This window comes from Elephas maximus, chromosome 24 (genome assembly GCF_024166365.1).
Source record: "Elephas maximus indicus isolate mEleMax1 chromosome 24, mEleMax1 primary haplotype, whole genome shotgun sequence".
Lineage (NCBI taxonomy): Eukaryota > Metazoa > Chordata > Mammalia > Proboscidea > Elephantidae > Elephas > Elephas maximus.
Genome location: NC_064842.1, coordinates 12,185,233 through 12,202,825, shown reverse-complemented (window position 1 = coordinate 12,202,825; position 17,593 = coordinate 12,185,233). Strand labels below are relative to the sequence as shown.

At 39.7% G+C, this 17,593-nt stretch overlaps 1 protein-coding gene across 3 annotated transcripts in view; it reads left to right on the top strand.

The window, feature by feature from the left end:
• Positions 1-13,917, top strand: part of TAF1A (TATA-box binding protein associated factor, RNA polymerase I subunit A) — a 38,740-nt gene extending 24,823 nt beyond the window's left edge. The window contains exons 5-9 of one of the 3 annotated variants that reach the window (XM_049868034.1): positions 55-213; positions 5,546-5,612; positions 6,339-6,462; positions 7,932-8,086; positions 13,436-13,917. In XM_049868034.1, coding sequence (XP_049723991.1) covers positions 55-213; positions 5,546-5,612; positions 6,339-6,462; positions 7,932-8,086; positions 13,436-13,548 — 618 coding nt within the window. In that variant the 3' untranslated portion in view covers positions 13,549-13,917. The remainder of the gene's footprint in view (positions 1-54; positions 214-5,545; positions 5,613-6,338; positions 6,463-7,931; positions 8,087-13,435) is intronic. The other 2 variants (XM_049868033.1, XM_049868032.1) reach the window with 2 other exon arrangements.
• The last annotated feature ends 3,676 nt before the right edge of the window (positions 13,918-17,593 follow it).

The following is a 17,593-nucleotide window of genomic DNA, read 5'->3' as shown; positions in this document are numbered from 1 at the left end:
TACGTAGCTATCTGACAGAATCTAGCTAGGCTGTTACGACTTATTTTTATGTAGATGCTGGAATTCTATGGGGATCAAGATGGCGCCCGAGAGGTCCTCACCAATTATGCGTATGATGAAAAGTTCCCATCAAACCCGAATGCCCATGTCTACTTATACAACTTTCTAAAGAGAGAGAAGGCACCAAAAGAGAAACTGATAAGTGTGCTTAAGGTATAGAATTTTTTATTTCAATGTTTGAACAGGGCTGGGGGAGGGGTCTACTTTAAAATGTCCTTAGGTCAGTGCTTTTCAACTTGCATATTATAGCACCTGTAGAAAATTACACTGAGGTGAGCAAGAGCACACTGCTCCCAGCTGAAGGATCCAGGCAGATTTTCCTTGCCCTCTGCATGAGCCTGAAGAAAAAGGATCAGTGTTTCAGCAAGCGCTTGCCACCTTGCTTGGAAAGCACTGTATTGGTATCTTTTGAAAATCAACTTTATTGAGATACAATTTACATACAGTAAAATGTACTTATTTGAAGTTTATAATTGGAGCACTTTGAGAAATATTTATATTCATGTCACCACCGTGATAATCTGGATATAGGACATTTCCATCACCCCAATTAGTCCCCATATTTCCCTTTACAGCCAGCCTACCCTAAACACTCCCAATCACAGGCAATCACTGATCTGCTGTCAGTGTAGATTAAAATTATCTTCTCTAGAATTTCCTACAAATGGGATCTAACCATGTGTACTCGTGGGTCTGGCTTCTCTAGCTCAGCATGCTGTTTTTGAGATTCATCCATGTTATTGCATGTATCACTGATTTGTTCCTTATTATTTTGAGTACTAGTCCTGTTTTATACATTCAGTTCTTGATGGACATTTGGGTTATTTTTACTTTTTGGCCATTATGAGTATGCTGCCATGAACATTCAAGTACAAGGCTCTGTGCATGTATAGTTTCATCTCTTTTGGGTAGCTACCTAGGAGTGGAATTGCTGGCTAAAGTATATGTTTAACTCTTTAAGAAGCTGCTCAGTTGTTTTCTGAAGTAACTGTGCCATGGACACTTCGAGCAGCAATGTATGAAAGTTCAGTTTTTCCACATCCTCACCAACACTTGGTATTATCAGTCTTTTGAATTATACCCATCCTAGTGGGTATGTAGGGGTATCTCACTGTGGTTTCAATTTTCATTTCCTCAATAACAAATAATGTTGAGTATCTTCTGATGTGCTGTTAGCCCATCTTCTTTTGTGAAGTGTCTATTCAAGTATTTTGTCTATTTTAGGGGGAGTTATTTGTCTTATTGATAAGGAAGAGTTGGTTTTGTTTATTTGTTTTTAATATAATAGGGTATACTTTTTATTTTCAGGTATATGAATTTTGAATATTTTCTCCCAGTCTGTGGCTTGTTTTTTTGTTTTCTTAACAATGCCTTATAAAATACAGAATTTTTTAATTATGATGAAATCTGGTTTATGGATTTTTATTCTTTTGGGGTTAGTGGTTTTTTGTTTAAAAGATCCTTGCCTACTGCAAGAGAGTGGAGAGCCTTGTCTATGTTTTTTTTCTAAGAGTGTTGAACTTTTATATTTAGGTTTAAGATTTTCAGTTAATTTTTCTCTGGAGGGAGCTGAGGGTCAAAGTTCATTTTTTCCATATGGTTGTTCCAGCACCATTTACTGAAGGCTATCCTTTCCCCATTGAATTACATTGGTAACTTTGTTGAAAATCAGTTGACCTCATATATGGACTGTTGTGCTTAAGTATATTTCCATCATTATACCCATACCTCCTGTCTTGATTACTGTAGCTTTATAGCAAGTCTTGGAATCATGTGCTGAAAGTCATACAAATTTAAATTTGTCTTCCCTTTTCAAAACTATTTTTGGATTTTCTAGGTCCTTTGAGTTTCTATATATATTTTAAAATCAGTTTGTCTATTACTACAAAAAAAAAAAAAAAAATCCTGCTGGGGTTTTGAGCCTATAGATCAGTTTGGAGAGAATTAATATCTTAATACTGAGTTTTTCAAAGTGGTAACATGGTCTATATCTCCATTTATTTAGGCCTTTAATTTTTCTCTGAAATATTTTGTAGTGGTTTTCTTGGAAGTATACGTGCTTTAACTATTTTTATTGTGGTAAAACACACACAACATAAAATTCACCATTTTTGCCGTTTTCAAATGTGCAGTCCATTGGTACTAATCACACTCATGGTTGTGCAAACATGACCACTATTTGTTTCCAAAATTTTCCACCTCCCAGACAGCGACTCTGCCCATGAAGCAACAACTTCCGCTTCTCCCTGTCCTCCCGGGCCTTGGTAGCCACTCGTCTGCTTTCTGTCCCCATGTATTTGACTATTCTAGATTTTTTATATTTTGTAGTGTTTGCTTGAGTAATTATAAGACACATTTTCCCATTTATCAGTCTACTTGAGCGTTAGGACTGTGCTGCATTACATAAAACATACAGCATCCTTTCCTCGGTATAGTTTTATTTACCACCCTGTCCTTTATTTTACGGTTAGGTTTTTTATGTATATCAGAAACCCCATACTGTAATAGTGTTTTTTTTTTTTTTTAATTTAAATAGCCACATGTCTTTTAAATAAATTATTGAAAGAATATATATATATATATATATCATTTGTTTTTACTTGCATATTTATCATTTTGGTGATCTTCATTTCTTCCTCCAGAATGGGAGTTGCCATATGATGTCACTGTCTTTCAGTCTGCAGAACGTTTCTTGTACTGCGGGCTTCTGGCCACGATTTTCTGAGTCTTTATTTTATCTTCAGTTTTCGAAAGATAGTTTTGCTGGGTGTAGAATTCTGGTCGACTTTTATTTCTATAAGTATTTTATGATGCTGTTACATTGTCTTTCTGTTGTTTTGATGAGAAATAAGCCATCATTTTATCTTAACTCCCCCCTGTGTATTGTGCTTGGCTCCTGTGGCTATTTTCAGAATTCCTCTATTTGTCTTTGAATTTCAGACTCAGATGAAGCCTAGGTTTTCCTTTTATTTATCATGGTTGAGGTTTGCTGAGCTTTTTTTGGATTTTTAAATTGGCGTTTTTTCCAGCAAATTTGGGAAGTTTTCAGTCATTATTTTGTCTCATACCATATTTTTGTCCCTCCCCTGTAGAACTGGAAATACATGATATGCTTTGCCCATCTTTGCCAGGTGTATTTTCCTTGGGCAGAGAGCAATGCATGGAGCATTTAGAGTAAAAGCACTGGAAGTAGACATTGATGCTGAATTGCTGAGGAAACCAAGAGCAGTGTCTCTTCTTTTAAAACTGTAGAACTGAATAAATTACAAAAATGACACTGAGAAAAATCCTCATCTATCAGGCTTCTTTTAAAAGACCAGTTAGCTTTAAAGTATACTTTCACATTTGTCAAACCTTCCAGGTAGAAACGATATGTTTAAGAGTTGTCCAACAGGCTTTGTTTTATTAAACATACTTTTAAAGTTGCTGTTTTAATTCTGCTCTTCAAAATAACCTTTTGACCTGTTTGTACAATGAAATATTAAGGAGAGTTAACAAAAGCAAGATGATACCTTCACTCGGGTTGCCGATCATTAATAATGTTTTTAAAAGATTTTAAAATGTTATAGGAAACAGCTAAAACGATTAAACTCTTGGAAGAAAACACAGGGGTAAATCTTCATGACCTTGGATTTGGCAAAGGATTCTTAAATACGACAGCAAAAGAATGAACAACAAAAGAAAAAAACAGCTAAACTGGTAGGTTAATATTAGATGTAAGGCCAAATCCCACACTGGGAAGGTAACTCACGTCCCCGTTTCCCACTTCTTCATCTCTGACACCAGCCACTCATGTGACGTTTTCTGTCTGTTTGACCCGAACCACCCGGAGGTAGGTCTTTATAAAACAACACCTGCTCAGCCTCTTCTGCCTACCAGCCACCCAACGCTGGGTCTTTGCAGCTTAGAAAGACTCAGTCCTGCCATTCTAGTCAACTGCCAGATAGGCAGATACCAGGCCCTGCTGGCCCTCACTGCCCCCAGTGAGTTCAATAATTTGATAGAATGACTCACAGAACTTACAGCAAGGGCGATACTCACTATAACTTTCTCAGCAGAGCCACAGAAGAAGATGCACAGGCGAGGTCTGGGGGAAGTTTTCTACACGGAGCCCCATGTTCACTGAAGCGTGCAGGTCTTCCCACATTCATCATCAATCCGGAAGCTCAAAGGAAGCTCCAAGGTCCATAGTCCTTAATAATAGTCACTGGGGCCTCATTGCGTGATTGATCAAATAAATGAATATGCTTGATTTGTTGCATCATGCCCCCACCTCCTTTCCTGAAGTTATTTCCCAGGTTTGGTCTTTGGGGTTCCTGTTACATTTATACCTGTTGAAGTATTGCCTGGCTATTTTAGAAAACAAAGGCACCTTGATTTCTGGCAGATTCCAAAGGTTATTTTCGGGAACCAGAGACAAAAGGCCAAATTGAGTTCTTTGTCCCACACAACTGGACTTCATCAAAACTAAAAACTTTTGTGTTTCAAATGAAGCCATTATGGAAAGTGAAAAGGCATCCCACAAAATGGGAGAAAATATTTGCAAATCACATGTTTGATAAGGGACTTATATCTAGAATATATACACGACTCTTACAACTCAATAACAAAAAGATAAGTTTAAAAAATGGCAAAAGGCCTGAATAGATGTTTTTCTAAGAAAGGTATGCAGATTGGCAGTATGCACATTAAAAGATACTTGAAGTGCAAATCAAACCACAATGAGATACCACTTTACACCCTCTAGGATGGCTAGACTCAAAAAGACAGACAGTAATAAGTGTTGGCAAGGATGTGGAGAAATTAGAACTCACATTACTCCTAGGTGGCACAAACTCTTTGCTTCAATTACTAACTTATAGATTGGGTGTTTGAACCCACCAAGCAGTGCCGTGGAAGAAAGTGCTGGCAGTCTGGTTCCGTAAAGATTGCAGTCGATAAAACCCTGTGGCTCAGCTCTGCTCTGTAACACACGGGGTTGCCATGAGTTGGAGTTGACTCGACGGCAGTGGATTTGGTTCTGTTTTCTTCATACACTCCTGGTGGAATGGAAAGTGCTGTTGAACAGGTTCCAACTCTTAGCGACCCTGCAGGACAGGGTAGAACTGCCCTAAAGGGTTTCCAAGCCTGGAAGTCTTCATGGAAGCAGACTGCCACATCTTTCTGTCTCAGAGTGGCCGATGGGTTTGAACCTCCGACCTTTCGATTAGCAGCTGAGCACTTCAGCCACTGTGCCACCAGGACTCCAGAAGTGTATGAGGTCCCCATCTATTTCCCCAGTTCTACTGATGATCTTTTTTTTTTGTTTTAAGCTTTATAGGAACTGCTTTCTGTACCCTAACTGAAGGTGGACAGGAGCAGATTATCTTCTAAATCCCTGGTTTATTTACTGAAAGCACATTAGACAAGAGCTTCCTTTGAAAGCACGCTGGAATTTGGAAATGCCCTGAGTGTGTAAAAATGGCAAAATTATTCTATCTTCCAGATTTTGTACCAGATTGTACCATCTCATAAACTGATGTTAGAATTCCATAGAATACTTAGAAATTCAGGTAAATAATTTTTGTTTTATATCTCTTTATTCAGACAAGCGGGGCAGGCAGACTATAACCAGTGGGTCACGTCCACCCCCAAATAAGGATCTGCTGGAACACAGCCATGCTCACTCGTGACGTACGGTCCGTGGCTGCATTCTCACTACAGTGGCAGAGCTGAGAACTTGTGACTGACTGTGTGGACCACAAAGTCTAAAATATTTACTCTCTGACCCTTTACAGAAAAAGTTTGCTCATCCCTGCTGTAGAACATAGGCAGTGGTCAGCAAAAGAGAAAAGGCTTCAATTTATATAATTCACCTCGTTTTAATCCCTACTAGGCTTCAGGTCAGCTTAGAAAAGAATATATTCCTTTGTTGAAGAAAATCATCTCAGTAAGCTCAGTTGGTATTGGAATGGCTGCCTCCCTCTCCTAATAGAAGAGAACATACATAACATGGCCAAATAGTGCAACTGCTTTAAATAACATTCTCAGTGGCATATAAATTGAGGCCTATAACCCATGTAGGGATCAGACTCCCACGCTGACCTCGTTAGCATGGACTAAATTATTGAAATGCTCAAATTCATTACAGTAGAGTGTCAGCATAGTGAGGTGTTTTAAACTATTAACCCAAACCAGAGGGCATATGACTCAGTAATGTTTTAATCAGCTGTATATATATTTTTTCGCTTTGTGTATTTCACAAAGTACGTAAACTTGGACTGGTTTGATTATTGCAGATAAAGAAGAACACCATAAACTGGGGCTGGAGGTATTATTTGCAATCTTAGATTTTGCTGGCTGCACTAAGAATATAACTGCATGGAAATATTTGGCAAAATATCTGAAACAGACCTTAATGGGGTAAGTAAGAAACACAAACAGTGTTATTGGACTAGCATAAGTAATATTTCCCAGTATTTTAGCTAATATCCATGACTATTTATATAAAGTTCTTTGCTTATGTTTTTGGGTTTCTTGAACTGTGTCTTCAGCTGTCTTTATGAGTATATCAGAGCAAGAAAGTACAAAGTCATGAGCATCAGTTATAAAAATTCTCTCAAGATTTGTTTGTGCTATTGGGTAAGTATGGTACTTAGCACTGCACTGCTAGTATGTGTTTTCATACTGGAAATAAGAATGGAGAGGGGTCACCCTCACTCTTTGCTAAAGACCCTTGGTAAAGCTTTTCGTGAAGAGTCGATTTCTTCTGTGTGTTGTCAGCTTCTAAGATCACCTCGGAGGCAATTTTCAGCCATTCTCAGTGTGATTTTTAGAGCCTCACAAGAGAATCATTGGTTATTCATTCAACAAGTATTTATCAAGTCTACTGTGAGCTGGGTATCCAGAAAATACCTCTGCTCCTAGTATGGTTAGTGCCACATTTTGAATAAGAAAAGGAATGACAGAGATACCATAAAGTTAAGTTTCTTTTATTTATTATATCCATTTTGGTTGGTTAGAAAATTCAGTGTCAGCGGGAACTTGTTCAGACTTCAAATCTGACTTGACCCTGGAGCTAAAACAGTGCTGAAAATGTTTAGTGTGGTATGTTGGCGCACTCACTGTAAACCACTTTTTAAGTCTAAAGCGGTACATAAACGTATGCTGGGGAATAAAGTTCTGGAAATCAGAGAAGTGCGCTGTTCATTTTTGAACCTCTAGAAATTCTACCGCAGGGAGCACATAGGTGCTAAATATGCGTTTGCTAAATTCAGTTACTGAAGAGCACTTAGCATTCTTGGGCTCAGCTGTCAGATCCGTGGTGTATTTGTATAATAATGGCAACTTGATTTGGATAATAATTCCTCGTAGCATATAATTTTAAAGTAACTTTTAAGTAATAATGATAGCTAATATTTATTGAACGTTTACTGCGTACCAGAGAGTACCTGAAGAACTTCGTATGAGACCTATTGTATTACTGGAACGGTTTAATTCTAGTAACAGTGCTCTGGAATATGTATCATTAATATTCTCAAGGAAACTAAGGCTCAAGAGATTAAGCAGCTTGGCCAAGGTCACATAGATAGTAAATAGAAGAACTGAAATTTGAATATAGGATTCTGGCTTCAGAGTCTATGCTCTTACTCACTGCGCTGTACTGAATTGGCTATTAGTTGAATGGAAAACGGGATGTAGAAATAAAAGAGTACAAAAAAGCTGTGTTTTCATACTGTTGCCAGTCATGTGCTATGGCCTGGCCATGCTCCGTATTTGGTTTGGAAACATCTTCCTTGTCATCTTCCCGTAGAGTGTGCTTAAGTTCAGATTCTGACAGTTCAGATCTGTCCCCCCCAGTGACCTTCCCTTGTGACATTTTTCTTTTCCAGAAATCATCTAGCGTGGGTTCAAGATGAGTGGCGCTCTAGGAAAAACTGGTGGCCAAGCTTTCATTTCAGCTACTTCTGGGCGAAAAACGACTGGACAGAAGATAAGGCCTTGGCTTGTGAGAAAGCTTTGGTAGCTGGAATACTGTTAGGAAAAGGTGTTTTTTGTTTTTTATGTAGACACAGATTTTGGACAATTTTGAAATGAGAAAGTATGGCCATTTGTTCACATTAGAGTGTACCCAGCACAATTCCCAGGGATATTAGGTGCTCAAGAAATAACTTGGATGGAAGGCCGAATCCTGAGTTGGAACAAGGTGTGATGTGCCTGGAAGGTGTACCGACAGATAGATTTGGTGATTGCATGTTGATTGTGATGGTCTCCGTGTGTTCTAACATGAGTGTCTTTGGCATTAGGGTGTAGCATGCAGTTTGATCCCACAACAAATGACCATTTGGCCTTGCCGTATAGAGAGTTGACTAAGACTGTCTATAAGAAAAAGAAAAATATTCTTTATTGACCTCATTGCTCTACACTAGCTCTATGTTCACTTATCTTGTTTCTGAAAGAAAAGAATTCCACTCCCATTAAGAAAAGGAATATTTCCCATTAACTTAACAAAAATCCTCCTAAAAGAACAGAGGAATGGATCTTTTCTTTGTAGAATGTTTTGGCCAGTAAAACTCTTACCGCTATGTACCACTGAAATCTGAACAGGTAGGAAATACTGAAATGAAACTGCTACAAAATAACGTCCAGAAGTGAAGGAAATAAACCTTGCAATGACTGCTAGTAAGCCATCTGTTCTTTAGTCCCGTTTTAGATACGGATTTAGTTTGTGTTATTTGGAATTCGTGTTATTTGGAATCAGCGAGTGTTTGAGATGGTTACTAAGATGTATAAAATGTTGGTTTCGTGAGAGGAAAGGAATTAATAAAATAACTTGAAATTTTCTCACTAATACACTAATGAAAAGGGACACAGTGTGATTTGGACTGTGATTTTCTACTACTTTACGAATGCCGAGGTATCTCAGACAGTGTGTTTGAGCAGAGTTAGGAGCTCTGGGTTCATTCTCCCATGCTGTCACTTACTTGCCATGTAGCCTTTGTGAGCCGTCTCTGAAATGGGCATTGTATCACCAGTCCTGGTTTGCATACACCAAAAAACCAAACGAAACCCATGGCCATCGAGTTGATTCCGACTCATAGTGACCCTATAGGTCAGAGTAGAACTGCCCTATGGAGTTTCCAAGGAGCACCTGATGGATTCAAACTGCTGACCTTTTGGTTAGCAACTGTAGCACTTAACCACTATGCCACCAGGGTTTGCATATTAAACACTAAGTCAAAATGCTTTTTAAGTTCTAAAGGATTATAGGAATGTCAAACATGGTTGTGCTTGAAAATGGCTGTCCCTTCTACTGCCTGGTGGTTGTGTGGGGGTTGGGTCAGTCTCTTCAGGGGTTCACTGAGCTGAGTTTGTTCTCACTCTGGTTGCCACTGCTATATCATAGGATTCAGGTTCTTCTAATTGTGGGCAGCTGTTGCTTCATGCTTAGAGCATGGGCCGCTTGTGTGGTAGCTGCCTCTTCTTCCCATACTCTGTAGCAAGTGAGCCAGTCCGTGCATCCCATTTCTCCTTGGAAGAGCCTTTCATCCTTGGAATTCAGGCTGATTGGTTGCCCTGTGACATTAGCTCTCCAGTGGGCTCAAGAAGATTTAGGATTTTGTACTTGGCCTTTTCTTGTTGTTAGTATGGAAGCGAAGTTCTTTCTATATCTTAGGAGGCAGCAGAAATCTCTATACAAGGCTTTTTTGCTGAAGTGGATGATGAGTTTACAAACACAAAATATTTAAGTGCCATCATGGAAACTAGCTCTTCTTAGCTAATAAAATGAGGTAATTCTTGTGTACTATTTTCAGGGATAATACAAGGGTTACTACAGGTACATATATAATAATTAATAAATGGAACCTGGAATGTACAAAGTATGAATCTAGGAAAATTGGATATTGTCAGAAATGAAATGGAATGCATAAGCATTGATATCCTAGGCATTAGTGAGCTGAAATGGACTGGTATTGGCCATTTTGAATTGGACAATCATATAGTCTACCATGCTGGGAATGACAACTTGAAGAGGAATGGTGTTGCATTCATAGTCAAAAAGAAAATTGCAGGATCTATCCTGAAGTACAACGCTGTCAATGAGAGGATAATATCCATATGCTTACAAGGAATACCAGTTAATACGACTGTTATTCAAATTTACGCACCAACCACTAAGGTCAAAGATGAAGAAATAAAAGATTTTTATCAGCTGCTGCAGTGTGAAATTGATCGAACGTGCAATCAAGATGCATGGATAATTACTGTGATTGGAATGCGAAAGTTGGAAACAAAGAAGAAGGATCAGTAGTTGGAAAATATGGCCTTGGTGGTAGAAACAATGCCGGAGATCGAATGATAGAGTTTTGCGAGACCAACGACTTCTTCATTGCAAATACTTTCTTTCACCTACATAAATGGTGACCATACACATGTATGGACCTCACCAGATGGAACACACAGAAATCAAACTGACTACATCTGTGAAAAAAGACGATGGAAAAGCTCAATATCATCAGTCAGAACAAGGCCAGGGACCGACTGTGGAACAGACCATCAATTGCTCATATGCAAGTTCAAGCTGAAAATGAAGAAAATCAGAGCAAGTCCACGAGAGCCAAAATATGGCCTTGAGTATATCCCACCTGAATTTAGAGACCACCTGAAGAATAGATTTGACACATTGAACACTAGTGACCGAAGACCAGACGAGTTGTGGAATGACATCAAGGACATCATCCATGAAGAAAGCAAGAGGTCACTGAAAAGACAGGAAAGAAAGAAAAGACCAAGATGGATGTCAGAGGAGACTCTGAAACTTGCTCTTGAGCATCGAGCATCTAAAGCAAAAGGAAGAATTGATGAAGTAAAAGAACTGAACAGAAGATTTGAAAGGGCCTCTCGAGAAGACAAAGTAAAGTATTTTGACATGTGCAAAGAGCTGGAGATGGAAAACCAAAAGGGAAGAACACGCTCGGTGTTTCTCAAGCTGAAAGAGCTGAAGAAAAAATTCAAGCCTCGAGTTGCAATAGTGAAGGATTCCATGGTGAAAATATTAAACGACGCAGGAAGCATCAAAAGAAGATGGAAGGAATACACAGAGTCATTATACCAAAAAGAATTAGTCGATGTTCGACCATTTCAAGAGGTGGCATATGATCAGGAACTGAAGGAATAAGTCCAAGCTGCTCTGAAGGCATTGGCGAAAAACAAGGCTCCAGGAATTGATGGAATATCAATTGAGATGTTTCAAGAAACAGATGCAACGCTGGAGGTGCTCACTAGTCTCTGCCAAGAAATATGGAAGACAGCTTCCTGGCCAACTGATTGGAAGAGATACATATTTATGCCTATTCCCAAGAAAGGTGATCCAGCCGAATGTGGAAATTATAGAACAATATCATTAATATCATACGCAAGCAAAATTCTGCTGAAGACCATTCAAAAACAGCTGCAGCAGTATATCGATAGGGAACTGCCAGAAATTCAGGCTGGTTTCAGAAGAGGACGTGGAACCAGGGATATCATTGCTGATGTCAGATGGATCCTGGCTGAAAGCAGAGAATACCAGAAGGATGTTTACCTGTGTTTTATTGACTATGCAAAGGCATTCGACTGTGTGGATCATAACAAATTATGGATAACATTGTGAAGAATGGGAATTCCAGAACACTTAATTGTGCTCATGAGGAACCTTTACATAGATCAAGAGACAGTTGTTCGGACAGAACAAGGGGATACTGATTGGTTTAAAGTCAGGAAAGGTGTACGTCAGGGTTGTATTCTTTCACCATACCTATTCAATCTGTATGCTGAGCAAATAATCCGAGAAGCCGGACTATATGAAGAAGAAGGGGGCATCAGGATTGGAGGAAGACTCATTAACAACCTGCATTATGCAGATGACACAACTTTGCTTGCTGAAAGTGAAGAGGACTTGAAGCACTTACTAATGAAGATCAAAGACCACAGCCTTCAGTACGGATTGCACCTCAACTTAAAAATCCTTGTAACTGGACCGGCGAGCAACATCATGATAAACGGAGAAACGATTGAAGTTGTCAAGGGTTTCATTTTACTTGGATCCACAATCAACAGCCGTGGAAGCAGCAGTCAGGAAATCAGGAGACACATTGCATTGGGTAAATCTGCTGCAAAGGACCTCTTTAAAGCGTTGAAGAGCAAAAATGTCACCTTGAAGACTAAGGTACACCTGACCCAAGCCATGGTATTTTCAGTCACATCATATGTGTGTGAAATCAATGAATAAGACCAAAGGAGAATTGACGCTTTTGAATTGCGGTGTTGGCAAAGAATATTGAATATACTATGGACTGCCAAAAGAAAGAACAAATCTGTCTGAGAAGCAGTACAAACCAGCATGCTCCTTAGAAGCAAGGATGGCAAGACTGTATCTTATATACTTTGGACATGTTATCAGGAGGGATCAGTCCTTGGAGAAGGACATCATGCTTGGCAAAGTACAGGGTCAGCGGAAAAGAGGAAGACCCTCAACGAGGCGGATTGACACAGTGGCTGCAACAATGAGCTCAAGCATGACAACAATTGTAAGGATGGCACAGGACCAGCCAGTGTTCCATTCTGTTGTACATAGGGCCACTATGAGTCAGAACGGACTCGATGGCATCTGACAACAACACCAGGTACATATATATCCGGCCAACTTCCCAGAGAAAATGGATATATACACGCTGAGATTGTAACGTAGTTAATGTTTTTGTGTGTGATTTATGGTCTCATTATTCAGTTATTGAACATAGAAAATCCTATTACTTATAATATCCACTTTACGTTTTTCTTATTGAAATTTGATTTGTTTCTCTGAAATATTTGATAAATGATTCTTTTAGCATTGTACGACTTTGAAGAGCAGGTAGAACTTAAATGAGCAAGCATTAGGCATACTTTTCAGAGCTACATAATCACCTTCTAGTTGCTTGCTAGATGACTGGAATGAATAGGTAATATTTGATTTTTTCCAACCTATGATTCATTTATTCTAACCTTTCAACTAGAATTTCTACAGAGAACTTTAATGTTTTTATAGATGCCTTTTTAGCTGATTTTTAAGCTAACTTGGAGAGGGAAGCTATAGTCATTTGCTCTTGGAGAAAACAATTTTGAGGTTTTGGGAGCAGGATAGAAAACAAGCTGAAGTATGTGTTTTAATTTTGAGGAATCAAAAACATCTGTGAATGTAGGAAGCAATACATTTCATTGGTGACAGCTGTTGGGGTATTCTTAGGATATATTGGTATAGATAATACAAGTCAGCCTGTTTTCATAATCACTAGTATGCCAGAGTTGAAGCAAAATGTGGAAATACTTGAAGAATTTGATGATAAGTATTAAAAGTCTTTATTTTGTTTTTTAGGTTGTAGATATTTTCGGTATGTATCAAAACAAGGTCATCAAGGCTTAAAGAAGAAAATGAAGCGGATGAACAGAGCAGTGAAAAGCTACAGTATTGTAGATCCAGGACTCTGACATTGATTTTAACTTTTATTTATAGAGCCTTGAGCAGAGCAGCAGCTCTGTAGATAGCTACTGAATGTGTTTGTTTGGCATTTTAAGAAGGGAGTTTATACGGCTCTTAAAAAGTTATTTTTGTATTTTTTTACATTCCTTTTACTCTCAGTTATAGTTAGAGAACGAGCCTCACTGCCTTTGCTTTGTATTTTTCTTTTTGTACTGTTAAATGTGGCTTATTTATTAAAGAATATTTCTTCAAATAAAAAAATTTTTTGGTTAATCAGAGAATACAGCTCCACAGCAGTTATTGCTACTTCGCACATAATTTGCTTCTGGCCCTTTTGTGTTCTAACTATAACTTGTGCTATGAAATAAATTTGTTCTTTTAATTTCTGATTGATCAATGTTAGGTTTCCTGCATGAAGAAAGGCATTGGGTGATGAGTTCTGTTGAGGAATTTTGGAAAGAGAAGGATTTAGAAAAGATCTCTTTTTCTTTTTAATATAAAGATGTGGCAGCTTGGGGTCAACTGATCTTCTCAAGAGACACCTCTGATTTTAGAGAACTAATTTGGGGCAGGGGGGCAGGCAGCTTTCAGTGGGCGTTGCCCTAACTTGACAAAAGGCTTGAGATTCTTGGTTGCCTGGCACAGCAACCCAAGACACGGACAAGACATGCTTTAGAGCTCGTGTGTTCCCTCTCCTTTTTCTCTGGGAAACTCTTTGGGTTTGAATCCTGGTCTTTCTTTTGGTAGTTCTCTGACTTCTCGGACAAGACACTAGGCTCTTTTAATCTCAATTTCTTCATCTGTAGGATGGAGACAATAGGATTTATCTCATTGGATTGCTAAGAAAAATAAAAGAAATGTAATTCATGCCTAGATAATAATTAATGCTTAATAAATGTTAACTACCGAATAACCCTTGGAAGAAAGCCCTGGCAGTCTAGTTCCAGATGCTTTCAGTAAACAGCCCTTGAAAACCCTGTGGAGCACAGTCCCGCTCTGAAGCGCGTGGGGTAGCTGTCTGTGAGTCGGAACCGACTCAGCTGCGGGTGGTCACCACTGAGCCGTCCGCCGGGATAACACTGTTGTTAGCTGCTCTCGGGTCAGCGCTGACTCCTGGCCACTGTACGGACAACAGGACGAAATGGTGCCGGTCCTGCGTCGTCCTCATCGTTGCCAGCACCTCCTGAGGGCCAGCCCGTCCCACTGAGGGCCAGCCCGTCCCACTGAGGGCCTCCCTTGCTTTCGTTGGCCCTCTATGTCACTGAACAGGATGTCCTCCTCTAGCAATTGACCCCTGCAGATGACGTGTCCAAAACAAGCAAGTTGGACAGTGTTCTCTTGTGACCTGTAAGGTTTTCGTTGGTTAATTTTCAGAAGCAGATCACCAAGGCCTTTCTTCCTAGTCTGTCTTAGTCTGGAGGCTCTGCTGAAACCTGTCCACCATGGGTGACCCTCCTAGAATTTGAAATACTAGTGGCATAGCTTCTGGCATCACAGTAACACACAACACACAAACAGGCCAACACAGTACAACAAACTGACAGATGGGTGGTTTTTATGGATTGAATTGTGTCCCCCCAAAATGTGTGTCACCTTGGCTAGGCCACGATTCCCGGTGCTGTGTGGTTGTCACTATTTTGTGATCTGATGTGATCATCCTATGTGTTGTAAATCCTAACCTCTATGTTGCTGACAAGGCAGGATTAGAGTCAGTTATGTTAATAAGGCAGGACACAATCTACAGGATTAGGTTGTATCTTGAGTCGATCTCTTTTGCGGTAATAAAAGAGAGCAGAGAGGAGAGGGACCTCATACACTGAGAAAGAAGCGCCAGGAGCAGAGCGTGTCCTTTGGACCTGTCTCCTAGACCAGAGGGGAAGATTGACAACAAGGACCTTCCCCCGGAATCTACAGAGAGAGAAAGCCTTCCCCGGGAGCTGGCACCCTGAATTTGGACTTGAAGCTTCCTAGACTGTGAGAGGGTAAGTTTCTGTTTATTAAAGCCATCTGCTTGTGCTTATTTCTGTTATAGCAGCATTAGATAGCTAAGACAGTGGTAGATAACTACATTAGATGCTTCAAATAACAGGAACTAAATAAAGAGAATTTAAAGTCAACTTGTTTTTTCCTAAACACCTCTGAAATAGCAAAATTGTATAATAAATGAGCTACTGCCTCTCACTGCAGAATATAACTCCCTCTCAGCTTATGTATGGTGCAACCATTGACCATGGACTTAAAGGCAACCCTTAGGCACACAGACTCCAGGGTGCTCTGCAGAGTTCCCTCCTGGGTGACTGGCTGCTTCAGCTGGCTCACACTTTCACTTCTGCTGCCTCAGCTCAGTGGGGCTACCTTGCTTGGACTCCCATGCACTGCTCTGGGGAAACTGTCCTCAGGTGCAGAAGCTAGACACTTGGGGGACTTACTTCATTCACCCTTCTCTTCCTCAGTGATCCCAGCCAGGTGTTGCCTGTTGTCCACTGCTTAAAAAAAGTTGCCTCATGTATTTTGTCTAGATTGAGAGAGATGCATGGTCAAGTGTATTAAGACCTTTTGTTGATCAAATGACACCTTAGAGAAAATTAAATACAGTCTGCTAACAGGCAGAAGTATTTGCAATATCTACAAACTGACAAAAAGTCTATAAAGACATTCAAATCAATATGAAAGGACAAAGAAAAAAAAAGCTATAAGAAACTGTAAGAACAGAGCTTTCTTTAATAAAGGAGAAAGATGTGGCAGTCTGCTTCCGTAAAGATTTACAGCCTTGGAAACTGGGCCATTTCGACTCGGTCCTATAGGCTCAGTTTGAGTCAGAATCGGAATCAACTCAACGCAATGACTTTGGGGTTTTTTTTGGCAGGGGCGAGGGAGTGGTTTCTTTAATAAAAAAGGATCCCTGCTGGTGCAGTGGTTAAAGCGCTTGGCTGCTGACCAAAAGATCGGCTGTTTGAACCTACCAGCAGCTCCACACAAGACATACGTGGCTGGCTGCTTCTGTAAAGATCATAGCTTTAGAAACCCTCTGGGGCAGTTCTCTGTCCTACAGGGTCAAAATTGACTTGATGGCAACAAATTTTTCTTCAATGAAGAGGGAAGTGTGTCTGGACCCAGTTATTCATCCACGTTTATAGCACAAGTGCTTTTTCTGCTGGGTTGATTAAATAGGTGCGCCTGGCCTAAGCCATGGTGTTTTCAATTGCGTCGTAGGCATGTGAAAGATGGACAATGATTAAGAAAGACCGAAGAAGAACTGATGCCTTTGAATCAAGGCGTTGGCAAAGAATATTGAATATACATACCGTGGACTCCCAGAAGAAAGAACAAATTCTGTCTTGGAAGAAGTACAGCCAGAATGTTCCTTAGAAGCAAGGATGGCGAGACTTCATCTCACATACTTTGGACATGTCAGGAGGGACTAGTCCCTGGATGAGGGCATCACGCTTGGTAAAGCAGAGGATCGGTGAAAAGGAGGAAGACCCTCAATGAGATGGATTGACACAGTGGCTGCAACAGTGGGCTCAAGCATAACAATGATTGTGAGGATGATACACGACTGGGCAGTGTTTCATACTGTTGTACGTAGGGTTGCTATGAGTCGAAACTGACTGGATGATACCTAACAACATTTTAAATATTTTCAAAAGAAAATAAGTAGGACTCTTCTTTTTTTTTTTTCTTCAAGATGAAGAAGGACAATTAAAAGTGATTGCTATACATCCTATGTGGTCATTCTTTTCAGATACATTGTGATGGAATGAAAAGGAACCTGGGCTGTAATTTAAAACACCTGGACTTTATTGCTGCCTTTTCCATTCACTAAAAGTGTGACCCTAAGTATTTTAAACCTGTCTGAGACTTAATTACCTTGCCTGTAATTGGTCATGATGATGTCTACCCTGCTTACCTAATAATTTTGTGAAGATCAGTGAGATGAAGTGTGAAGAAATACTTGGTAAGTTGTAATGCATAGTAAAATTGAGAGAAATTATTACTTTCTCAGTCTCAGACACGTATGCTCATTTTCAGACTGTGAGAGACGAAGGTCTG